At 41.7% G+C, this 12,818-nt stretch overlaps 1 protein-coding gene and 1 pseudogene across 1 annotated transcript in view; one reads left to right on the forward strand and one right to left on the reverse strand.

The window, feature by feature from the left end:
• Positions 1 to 12,687, forward strand: part of DYRK4 (dual specificity tyrosine phosphorylation regulated kinase 4) — a 47,735-nt gene extending 35,048 nt beyond the window's left edge. The window contains exons 11-15 of the mRNA XM_077953313.1: positions 3,489 to 3,661; positions 6,224 to 6,284; positions 9,046 to 9,175; positions 11,444 to 11,619; positions 12,325 to 12,687. Coding sequence (XP_077809439.1) covers positions 3,489 to 3,661; positions 6,224 to 6,284; positions 9,046 to 9,175; positions 11,444 to 11,619; positions 12,325 to 12,566 — 782 coding nt within the window. The 3' untranslated portion in view covers positions 12,567 to 12,687. The remainder of the gene's footprint in view (positions 1 to 3,488; positions 3,662 to 6,223; positions 6,285 to 9,045; positions 9,176 to 11,443; positions 11,620 to 12,324) is intronic.
• LOC107000733 (coiled-coil domain-containing protein 181 pseudogene) lies at positions 349 to 1,721 on the reverse strand (annotated as a pseudogene).
• Positions 12,688 to 12,818: the final 131 nt, after the last annotated feature.

A 12,818-nucleotide genomic window follows, 5' to 3' on the forward strand; every position in this document is an offset into this window, starting at 1 on the left:
AGCTTGGAAGAGCTTAGGGTTGAATTTTCAACTTTTACTTTACATATATGTCTTTTTTTTTCGTAAGGATATGGATGATTTTTAAAATTTTCTCTTGGATTTTCAATTTTTAAATTTTTTTTAAATTAAATAATTTGGTGTCTTTAATTTGCTAAAGATTTACATAAGATTTCTATATGTCTAGTCTTAAGTGAGACCAGTCCGTAGGGTTTTTTTCCGCGCGTGTGTGTATCTTTGTCCTGTTTGAATACCAAAGTTACGTCTTTAAAAAAATGAATTGACCTTTTCTATTTTCTGTTCCACCAAAGTCTGAAGAGAATGGGAATCATTTTCTTTTCACAAGGCCTCTTAGAACCTGCTTGGAAAGTCATCTGCATGTTGCATCTTTTGCAAGGGTAGTTCTTGAACCACTTTTCTACTTCTTTCATAGGCTGTTAGTCTGATATCCAGACTCCCTTCTGTAAATAAGTTCAGCTTTCGTATCTGTATGAACTTATTTTTCAGAGTTTTGCTTACTCTACTGTTCATGTCTTCAATGTGCTTTGCTTGCTGAATTCTCCTCATTTCTAAGACCTGCTCTCTTTTCTTTTGCAACCATGCTTTAAATACCATGTTGTTCTCCCTCTTTTTTTTTTTCTTTCTCTTCTTCTATTTTCTGTTGCTCTTCCTTTCTTTTCAGCTTTTCTGTCTGTTGTTCTAGTTGTTTTTGTCGTTCTTTCTGTCAAGGGGAAAGACAGTATGTTGAGGTCACTGGTGAGATATGTGCAGACTCTGTCCTGATTAGATTTCCCATTCCCTTTACTTCGATCTGAGTTAGACAAGTCTTGCAGTTGAGTGGTGGCTGAGGGATTTAAGCCAGCGGCTCTTCTGTTGATGAGTGAGTGACAGCATCAATCTTTCCTGCAGAATCTTCTTTCTTGATGCCACTGACACAGGAGATGGAAGATCTGGGTAACAACTGCTGAGGGTCATTTTCTGTACTGTTTCCATTATTATTGGGAGGCAAAAACCCCAGACTCTCAATGTCTTGTAAACTCAGAAGTTCAAATTTTCCATCTCTCTCCACCAGTATTGTCCTATCCTTGTTTATTTCACAGCTTCCATTAGTAAGTGACAGGAGCACATTTACTTGTCCCAAATATTTGGAAATACATAACTGTGACAGTTTCCCAAACATAATCCTTTCATTTTCAAAATAATTTTTGTAAGTATTAGTGTCTTTTAGTGGAGAAACTTCCAGATCAACTAATTTGTCCTTGAGCTTAAGTTTTTGCTCCCTCTTATCATTCACAGGTTCTTGATTCTGTAGAAGCTTGTTAGCTTGTACAACTTTCTCCACAATACATCTCCTTACTTTCTCATCCTCTTCCTCCTCCAAGTCTTTCTGCTTTCTAGTTTGGATTCCTGGAAAGAGTTTTCACTATCTGAATCTGATATGGGATCCAAAGGTTGAACGCTTGGAACAGAAATCAAGTCATTTCTTCTCGGTGGGACCTCAGCCTGCAAAGATTTGTCAGGATCAGAAAGCTGTTTGGTGTGTTCTATTACTGTTTCATTCTCTTTGAAGTCTTAGTTAATATTCTCTTCCTTCTCACAAGCCATCTCTATTATGCTGGCATCACTTTTTTCATTTTCATTAGTTAACCACTCCAGGTCCTTTTCAGAGTCACCTTTGTGTTCTTTTCACTTTCTTTTGAATCAGTATCTTTATTTTCATTCATTTTGCTCTCTCCCACCATTAATATTTCCACTCCACATTGTCCTTCCCTTCTCTCCCTCTGTCTCCCTCCTGGCTGTGTAAAATGCGGTGGCTGGGGCCACGGAGATGGCCGGGGAGTTCTGCTCTCCTCCTCTTTCTTTTTTTTTTTTTTTTTTTTGAGACGGAGTCTGGCTCTGTCGCCCAGGCTGGAGTGCAGTGGCCGGATCTCAGCTCACTGCAAGCTCCGCCTCCCGGGTTCACGCCATTCTCCTGCCTCAGCCTCCCGAGTAGCTGGGACTACAGGTGCCGCCACCATGCCCGGCTAGTTTTTTGTATTTCTTAATAGAGACGGGGTTTCACCGTGTTAGCCAGGATGGTCTCGATCTCCTGACCTCGTGATCCGCCCGTCTCGGCCTCCCAAAGTGCTGGGATTACCTCTCCTCCTCTTTCTAAGCTCTTCACATTGAGGCAAGGGAGACCCTGGCACTTGCCTCGGCAGCAGCCAGGACCACGCTGCCATGGCAACAGCATGCCACTGTGTCCTCCATCCAGGCCTCTCTCTGGCAGATCAATTTTTGAGGACATAAGACCTTTATGTCTCTTATGTATGAATCCTATGAGAAATTCCAGCTAAAAAATAAAGCTTCCTACAAAGAACTTGTATGTTTTCTCTTCTCAGATGTTGAAAGTTGTGTAACTTATCAGTTGTCATTTATCTTGGCTGCCAAGATGCTCAGAGCTGAATTTGTAATTATTTTATCCTTGATTTCTAGCAGTCATTTCCCCCTTTGCATATTTTCTGACTTCTTTTTTTATCTTTATTTTAACTGTGAGGCAGTATCTAGTATTGATACTAGAACTGGACTGCCTACTCTCAAATCCCAGCTCTGTCAGTTATAGCTGAGTAACCTTGACATTTTAACCTCTGTATGCCTCAGTTTTCTCTTCTTTAAATTGGAGGCAATAATACTACTTGCTTCACATAATTAATGTAAGAGTTGAAAGGGCTTATCTATAAAAGTACTTGGAATTGTGCCTGGTACATACTAAACATAATGTAGTAAATACCATTAAATCCGTGTTCTAAAATACTCTGTGCATACGTACTTTGCAAAGTACCACAAATACATTTGGGAAGCAGGCAGGATATAAACATTATTTTTATTAAATCTCTATTTTGTTTTAAATCACAGAATTATGTTCTGACAATAACCAATTTAAACAACAGAAAAGTGGTTACAGAATCCCTGCTCCTCCCCAGGTAACCAGCAACCCCAGTTATGTGGAAATAACTACCGTGTTCCATTTCTTAGACTTCAGTCTGTTCATCCTCATCCGTTGAGATTTTTCTTTCTCTACAACAAGTGCACATACTATATTGAATATACACTTTGCACGCTCCCTTTCTAACTTGATATGCCTCTTCCCTTGCCAAGTCACAAGGCTCAGAAGCCGTCTACCCCAAATTAATCTGATAGTTTGAAAACTTAGTCTTATGTTTTGTTTGTTTGTCATAAACTTGGCTGACTGAAATTCACTTTCCTACAACAATGCCTAATAATGTTGGAGTTCGTTATCAATAAAGCAGGGACAATAACACCTCCTTGAGAATCAGATTGCTGTGGGATTTGATGCTGTTATGTGTAATGAGAGTTCTGAGTGCTGGCCAGCTGCACTTCCCTTTCCCCGCCAGCGGGGGCGCAGTCGAACTGAGAAGGTGTCCTGGGGGAGAACATTCTGGAGAGTAGGAAGGTTTTCCCATCTGGTTTTTCTCACTTTGCCTCCGCAGTATACACGTACATCCAAAGCCGGTTCTACCGATCCCCAGAAGTGATCCTGGGCCACCCGTACGACATGGCCATTGACATGTGGAGCCTGGGCTGCATCATGGCAGAGTTGTACACGGGCTACCCCCTGTTCCCCGGGGAGAATGAGGTGGAGCAGCTGGCCTGCATCATGGAGGTACGGGGAGGGCTGGTGGTCGGCTCCCACGGAGACCATGGGCTTGGCCCTCAGGCACTGGGCTGCATCAGACTCTCCCAGGGCCATGGCCTGCATCCTTTGTGTTGTGGGTACTTCCTAAAAGTAGTTTTGACATTGTGTACTCCCTTGTACTTGTCAAGTCGACATCTAACATTTTTATCATAACTTTAAATAGTTGCAGAGGATGTCATTTCCATCATATTGTAAATAGTGACGTTTTAAAATAAAACTGTTACACCACTCTTTCAAAAATATCGAAAAGAATACAAAGCCAGACTGACATGACACCCATTAAAATCCATCTGAAAGGATGTGAACAAGTTCTCAAGAGTTGTGCATTTGTTTTACTTTGTTCTTTTTTGCTTTTTGTATCTACTCTTTCTTCTACTTCCTCCACGGAATTTTATTCTAATTTAATATACGTTTATGTTTAGAAACTTCTGTCAATCATTATAGCTTTAAACGTTTCCTGATACCATAAGCTTCATGTGTAAAAATTTCTTTTTGGTAAGTTACCATTAAAATATATCTGGTGTGCAAATTTTGATAATGATTGAAAATAAAATGTGAAATCTTATTGGGTGTACAGCTCTTAGAAAAATGAATAGAGCTGGGTTTTTTTTTTTTTTTGAGACGGAGTCTTGCTCTGTCGGCCAAGCTGGAGTGCGGTGGCGCGATCCTGGCTCACTGCAAGCTCCGCCTCCTGGGTTCACGCCATTCTCCTGCCCCAGCCTCCCGAGTAGCTGGGACTACAGGCGCCCGCCACCTCGCCCGGCTCATTTTTTGTATTTTTAGTAGAGACAGGGTTTCACCGTGGTCTCGATCTCCTGACCTTGTGATTCGCCTGCCTCGGCCTCCCAAAGTGCTGGGATTACAGGCGTGAGCCACCGCACCCGGCCGGGTTTTCTTTTTCCAGTTAATGCCTATACCCATGGGTGAATAATGCTTCTTGCTAGAATGCCAGGGCTCAGGATTAATGTGATTCCAATTGCTTGGTGGTGTAGATGTGAACCCAGTGAGGAAGCCTGTTCTAATGAATGTCGTCTAATTCGGTGACTCCTTTTGAGTTCTGTGTAAGACTCAAATGGTGATCTGTCGTCTAAAATTATGTTTACCAACCTGTCAGCTGACACCCCGATTAAAATGTTGAAAACAAGAATTGGAAATTATTTGACTTCAAAATATGTGTATTGTTCAGGCATTAGTCATTCATTATGGGAAATGACAGTTTTCTGGGAAAACTATCTGCCTATAGCAAGGCTTTACCAAGACTCTTTATATGATTATTAATTATATCTATTATGCTTTCACTTGAAAGTCATCTTGTTATGGAACTAAATTAGACAAAATAGAAAAATAACCTTAAAACTTTAAAATTTTACATTTAAGGATTTTCCCAGTGAACAAAGATATTTTGTGTTCAAACACCAAGCTAGCTGGCTGGTTGGCTGGCTGGCTATCTGTCTATATGTATGTATGTATGTCTGTCTGTCTGTCTGTCTGTCTGTCTATCTATCTATCTATCTATCTATCTATCTATCTATCTATGTATCTATCTGTATCTTTGCCAAATTTCTGTTTTCCAGATTGTCTCAAAGTTACAGATAGAGAAACACACATAGCCTTGAGAATGACTAAACATAGATAATTTCATTTCATGATTGAAACTAATAATAAAATATTAAAATAAGTTAGGTAAAAATAGCTGCGGTGGAATGAAAACTGGCCTGCGAGTCATTAAACCTGGGGTCTTAGTCCTGGCTCTGTCTTTTTGCCTAGTCATTTCCCGGCTCTGGACTATAAAATGAGGGGAGCAGAGTAGATGGCTTCTAAGGTTGATAATGTATGATTTTATAAAGCATTCCCAGGCCGCTCCTGCTTCCATTACCAAAGAGAATGGGGCCTATGTTTCAGCTTTCTTACAGCCCCAGAACTGACTCGGCTTCCTCTTGACCTCAGTGTCAAAGGGTCTGAGGAACAGAAGAGCAGGATAATGCATGGATTATGACTGGGAACCGAGCCGCAAGGGTAGGTTACCCACACTGTAATTTCCTTATCTCAGTGTGCCCCTCCAAGTTGCAGTAGGAAAAGATGAACAAGTAGGTGCTACACTTTTCTTTTCAAGAAGGTATTTTCTCCTGTAATTGTCTGATGCTCATCCGGTGATTTTCATCTTCTTTTCTTCTCCCTTTCCAGTGCTCCGTGGTGGGATATATCATTCTTTAATTCCAACATGGCAGCACGTATACTAGTTTATTTGACATCTGGCTGCTATCAAGAGTGATGGCTCACCCCTAGTTGGTGCTGATGTTTGTGTAGAATAACATGGCCAGTGTTGATTCTTAGGATATGAAACCAGCCCTGGATTAGGAGTTAAGAGGCTCAGGCTCTGGGTTTGCTCTGCTACTGACCTGATGTTATTACTTAATGCTTTGGATCTTTATCTGTAGAAGGCAAAGCTTGGCCAAAGTACGCCCCACCCCTCAGCCTTTGAATCTGTGATCCCACAAAGAGTGAACCAATTCAATTATCCTTATTAAGGTGCTGGGTCTGCCGCCAGCCGGCTTCATTGAGACGGCCTCCAGGAGACAGACGTTCTTTGGTAAGTGTGTCTAGTGTGTCTAATGAGGTGTCACAGGCCTTGAAGACACCTACTGTACCTTAAGGCTCATTTCATTCTTTTCCCCTGGCCACATACCAAAGGGCTGTGATTAAGAGCTTCTTTCAGAGAAGTAAAAGATAATGAGCAGGGAAACCGGATAGCATGATGGAGATGGGATGGGGCAGTCACAGTGCGAATGGGGTCTTGACAGTAAAAATGTTCAGGAGCAGGAGAATGGCCAGGTCCCTGCTCAGAAGAGCTATCAGCAAATACTGCAACCTCAAAATATTGTAACTGCATCCTCTCCTGGAGGTTCTCCCCACTCTCCCAAGCAACTTGCCCTCTCACACTATGCACTGTGCAGGGAAATCAAAGAGCAGAAGCCTCATTTCCAGAATAGTGGAAAATTCCATTGCTGCAATCTTGTTTCCCCTGCTAGAATTCTTCTTATCCTCCAGACCCTACTGTGCCAGGTTCATTGCAACAGTTAAGCAAGGACTTAGTTTTGCTTTGATGCGTTGTGGCTGGTAGTTATGTATGTGTCATCTGTCTGATTGTTGGGAGTAAACTTCGTCCACAGTCCTGGCTGCCCCTCTCCTCATAATTTCCAGAATTCTGAATTTTTACGATCCTCTGCCTTTCTATTTAAGTGGTCCTATACAAGATGGAAGGATGGGTCCACAAGGCATCAACTGAGGCAGGGCTTTCAATGCACATGCACCAAAAAGATGCAGCAAGTCCCAGACCTAAAATCTCTTTAAAGAACCACAGGAAGCTCAGAGTCCCAGATAGAAACAGCCAGAGTGGCCTGAAGGTCAGCAAAGTGGAGCAAAGCCAAAGAGAAGGAAAAGGGAACTCCATAGACAGGGACTCCATGCTACCTGGAGTGACATTTCTCACCAGCCATGGTTATCAGGTCGGTTCATGGACTCCCTCTGACTATACAATCCCAGACATTCCTGGCCCTCCCACCTCCGATTTTCAACTGCGAGCAACCTCTGAATGTGTATGCAAATTTCTGTTCACAACTTGCCCCATCAGTAGGAAGGTCCAGAACACTGTCGTGGGGAGATCCTTTAGGATAAAAGGATTTGGGTCATGCTGGCCAGTATGAACTGATTCAGCCATGTGGGGGTTGTAATTTGTCTATTTCTGTACCATTTGGTAAAAAGCCACATGGTACAGAGCCCTGCCACAACTGCAGGCTCCCTGGCCCTCTCCCAGGACTCCTTAAACTCTCCATGATCCAAAAACCTAACAGCTGAAGGCCAAGCAAGCAGAGGTGCTCTATGATCCTACTCCAGTGCCAGGGCTGTCTTCCATTCTGATTAGTCGGTTCCACCGATTAGTCGGTGCCATTGATTCCAATGGTTAATTCTTTGAAACACCTTGTATCATGGCTGGAGCTTTGGAGACCTTGCCTCTGAGCAGGGCAGTGTCCTGGTTGCCATAGAATGGTGCCCACACATTAAAACAAGCAATCTGGCGGTCGGCCGAGGATCTGGCTGGCTCCCCAGTATAACTTACACATGGACCAAGGGAACTGGTCTTTGGATCCCAAATATACTTTTTCTACCCACAACTTAATAATTCAGCCTTTCAGATTAGGCAGAGTCATTGTGGGAAGATACATCTTGAGCCTGGAACACTGAATTCATGAGATAGCATCCAGGTAGGGACTAGCAGGAGGGGAACATAGAGCGCCTTCGTAGGAACGTGCTAAAGACATAGGCACGCCCACTTCATAGCGTTCCTTATTTCAACCACTAGCACTAGGCGCTAGGATGATGACAGGATTTTGGCAGCAACATCCATGTCTTCGCTTCCTGTGAAAGAAGGAATGTTGCTGAGAACTGCATCTCCGTCAGTGTTTTCCAAACTCTATCCAAATGTAAGAATCATGTGGGGACTTGGCAGAAAAGCTAATTCCTATGATTCTCTTCTATAAGCTATGGGAAGATTGAGATAGGACCCAGGATTCGACGTTTTTAATGACAGCTCCTTGTGATTCTCATGACAAGATGAATTTGGGAAACACTGTTGTTCAGTCCTTGACTCCCTTTCCCAGGTTTGGGCTGCCAACAGCTCCTCAGCCCCTGGCAACTCCTAGTTAATACCTGCAATTAGCAGCAAAATGGTGTTGTCTCAAGGCTGGTAAGATAATATACTTAGGTGGCCTAGGTGGCTCAGGCAGTAGGAAGGGAATGGAGGGAATGATTAATGAGGGCCAGAGTGAGAAAAGCTTGTACAAGAAAACACTTACATGATCATGACTTTAGGAGCTTTGTTATTTATAAGACTGTGAGCTTGATTCTTCTTTGGTCTTTGGTAAAAAGGCAAGGTAGGATGAAGTGGGAGGGCTGAGGCCATGATCCAAAAGGAAATGGATCTTTGTACAATTTCACAGGACCTTGTCACTTAAGATTTACTTTACCATTGTTATTATTATCAGTAGCATTATTATTTTATCTTGGTGTTAAACCATTTAAATTATTTCTTTGGAGAGGAAGTAGTGGGAAGGAAGTTCAGAACATACTGAATAGTAGGAAAAAATCAATTATTAAAGTAAATTGTATTCCTTGGGTAATCTACACATGGTTATTTCAAACTGTGTGTGTGTGTGTGTTTATTGGGGTGTGGCATGAGGCGAGTGTGTAAGACAGAGAGCAAAAGAGCTACAGAGGCCACTCTAAGAAGCAGCATGATGTGACCAGTAAATATTTACATCTGAAACTAAAGACAGAATGTTGTATCTCTACAGATTCCAAAGGTTTTCCTAAAAATATAACCAACAACAGGGGGAAGAAAAGATACCCAGACTCCAAGGACCTCACGATGGTGCTGAAAACCTATGACACCAGCTTCCTGGACTTTCTCAGAAGGTGTTTGGTGTGAGTTTGTTGGGATCTCTCTGCCTCTGGGTTTCCTCTAAAATGCTGTACTTTGACACACGTTCGCTGGTGAAAGTCTAAGGCTGGGAGATAGTTATGAAAGTAACGAGAAATGCTAACAATAGAGCTTTAAAGTCTACAAATTGCTTCCACATCTGTTGTCTCATCAGACATCTCTCTCTCCCCACTGTGTGGTTGTCAGGGCGGATGATTTGTTCTGTTTTACATGTATGGAGGTTGGGATTCAAAGAGATTAAGAGACCTGCCCAGGAATACACAGTGTATGGTAGAGTTTGTCATCTTCCTGGCCTCACACTGCCTGACAGTGAGATGGTAGGCCAGTCCTAAATTTCTTCTGCTCTGTGAGCTGAAGCCAACCTGCTGAGTGCTTGTTGTAATGATTTGCATACACATCCAGTTTAAACTGGTTTCAGGGCCTGTCCCCATCCCCCTATGATTTAGTACCCAAATCCTCTTATATTAGGGAATTAGGGGAAGGGTGAGCTGTAAACCATTTATTATGTACAACTTTTTACAATCTATATGCATATTTTGAATCTTAGAAATTAGGTCTGCACTTAAGTCATAGTACCCAGTACAGTGCCCAGTTTAAAAGGTGTTTAGAAAACGTTAGCTATTCTTATTATTTTACGACTATTAAAGAGGTAAATCTAGCTCCACAGAGTGGCGAGTAGATTATCCATGTGATACTTGGCAAGTCATCACTTTTGTCTGGGCCTCAGTGTTCTTTCCTATACAATAGGGTATTCCTAAGCTCCCTTCCAGTTCCATCAGTCCTATAATTTAGTATTTTTAGAAGACCATATCATTACAGTCTCTTATTCTTCCAGATGGATGGAGTAGTGTTAAGAAAATACTCTTCTGGCATCTGTGCACTCTGGAATTTCGGTAGTAGCTCAGAGGGTGAACCATGAGGGTAGTGATGAAGGCATTCCCATCGTAGGGGGTCATGCTATTCGCTCATCAGAATAATCAAGGTAGAGAAGGATCCTGTACCCCATCTTTACCCCTACCTTAACAAATCACAGAAACCAACTGCTGAGACAGATGGGTTATCTAGAAACCTCGACCATCCAGAACACAGCTTAGCACCAAGGAAGACATTATTTTCTCTTTAGTGCAAAGGACGGATTACTCATAACTTGCAAGAGGCAGTCGGGCTGATGGGGACTGTTACCTTATATATATATTGCTAATCAGCAAATCTTTGGAATGAGAGACTACAAGTTTTGAGCCAAGTTCAATAGGCATAAATGTAAAGCCCTGTGTCTAGACGTTGTAGGCTAACTCCAAAAGTCCAGGAAAGGAGAGATGTTGTTTAACAGCAGTTCATTTGACACAGAAATGAGAGTTTGAGCTGTTTTAGGATCTTGATGAGTCTAGAATGCTAATACTGTCTTCCCTGCAGTTATAGAAGCTATTCCCACCATGATGGACACCAGTTAGACAACTGCTAAAATGTCCTTATTTCAGGAAGGTGGCCAGATGGTGAAAACCGTGTCATATGATTATCAGTTAGTAGCAATGTAAATATTTTCAGATGGTTGAAGGACTGAACCATAAAAGGATTAGTTATTTTGTATGATGGTAATGGGTTGATGAATTAGGACCTAGGTAAAAGTTACTGGGAAGCAAACCAGTTTCGGCACAATAAAAATCAAGAACTTTTAAAGAATCAGAGTTTTTCAAAATTGGAATAGATGGTTCTGTGAGTTAATGTCTTGTCACTGAAATTACTCAAGAAATTGCGGGGTGATTCCATGATGGTAATTCGGTCAATGTATTCTGCTACTGAATTACAAGTTTGATTGGATTATATCCAAGTCCCCTTGCAAATCTTAATATTCTAGAATTCTGTAAATCTCCTTGCGATATTTTTGAAGCCCCAGTTCTGTAGTCTGGAAATTCAAATCTCCGTTTTTAATATTGTTAGCTTAGTAAACCCTAAATCCTATTGATTAAGCTTTTGTAAAATAATATTTCTTATAAGGAAATTTCTAGGAATGCTGGAAGACTTGGACTGTAATATATATTCCCTGGCTTGTTATACACATCTTCTAGAAAGATTATTTCCAATAGTTGTTTCCAGGTACTTTTAAGTTATATGCCATAATCTCTGTTCTGTGATGATATATCTTTGAGATAACAACATAGCTTAAATAAAAATCTTTATTGGGTTTAAAAAATGTTTTAATATATTAAAAGGAAGTAAAATAATAACCCATGCGGGGCTTTGTTGGGGTGCAGATGGGAACCTTCTCTTCGCATGACCCCGGACCAGGCCCTCAAGCATGCTTGGATTCATCAGTCTCGGAACCTCAAGCCACAGCCCAAGCCCCAGACCCTGAGGAAATCCAGTTCCTTTTTCCCTTCTGAGACAAGGAAGGACAAGGTTCAAGGCTGTCATCACTCGAGCAAAAGAGGTACAGCCTGTCAACCAGTCCTATTCCCACAGTCCAGGAAGCCAAGCATTTCTGAAGGATTTGCATGTCAATTTCTGTAACCTCACCCTGGGGTAATTCTTGTGGCTACGTCATGACTATCCTGCTATTTCTTACCTTTGGGATTTTCCTTTTCCGGGAAATTTGGCATTAGCCTGGAGCTTTTTTGCCCCTCGTTAGGATTTTCCATTTTTCTCCTATAATCAATTTCCTTTCTTCTATAATCAATTTCCTTTCTCCTCCTCCCCTTTTCATTAAATGCGTCCACCCCTTTATGCCCTATAATTACCTTTAGAATTTCTGTCAGTGCCAGATTATGGCATTATGCAAATTTTTATATGCAATATAGTCTAGTGGTTAGCTAGATGGTCCTAAGAGTCAGGTTACCTGGGGATTAAATTCTGGTTCTACCACTTATCAGGTGTGGACTTAACCTCTCTGTAGCTCAGTATCTCCATTTATGAGAATGAGAATCATGCCTATTCTCCAGGGTTGCTGAAATGATCAGATGAATTAGTGAACGTACAGTGCTTAGAATAATGTCTGGAACGTTGAATGTGCTTTGCAAATGAACTGGTTTTGTATCGTCACAGTCATGGTTTCCGCTAAGTGATGTACAACCTAAAGGACAATTAACATATAATCCACACTTGAATCTTGTTCCCTTCTGTCTTCTCTCTCCTTTAGCAGATGAGATCACCAATGAGACTACTGAGAAAACAAAAGATGGCTCCACGAAGCATGTTCAGCCTTCAGGGGATCAGCAGGACTCTCTCCAGCACAGAGCTGACACTGTTCAGCTGCCTCAACTGGTAGAAGCCCCCAAGAAGTCAGAGGCACCTGTTGGGGCAGAGGTGTCCACGACCTCCCCGGGACAGAGCAAAAACTTCTCCCTCAAGAACACAAACATTTTACCCCCTATTGTATGACCTTTGCTGAGGGTATGTCCTGCTCCTTTCCACCAGTGATTTGTATTAAGACAGCACTTATATTGTACAATACTTCAGACTGTTTTTTTTAAATACATAAAAGTTTATTTTTAAAAAACTCTATTAATATGGCCAATTGGCATGATTCCTCTTATGAGGGATGGGGAAGGATGTCCTTGCACTTAAATTCATTCCGTATGTGTTTGTGTGTGTATAGGGGGCAGGTAGTTTTTAACTCTCAATGTTGTAGCA

This window comes from Macaca mulatta, chromosome 11 (genome assembly GCF_049350105.2).
Source record: "Macaca mulatta isolate MMU2019108-1 chromosome 11, T2T-MMU8v2.0, whole genome shotgun sequence".
Taxonomy (NCBI): Eukaryota; Metazoa; Chordata; class Mammalia; order Primates; family Cercopithecidae; genus Macaca; species Macaca mulatta.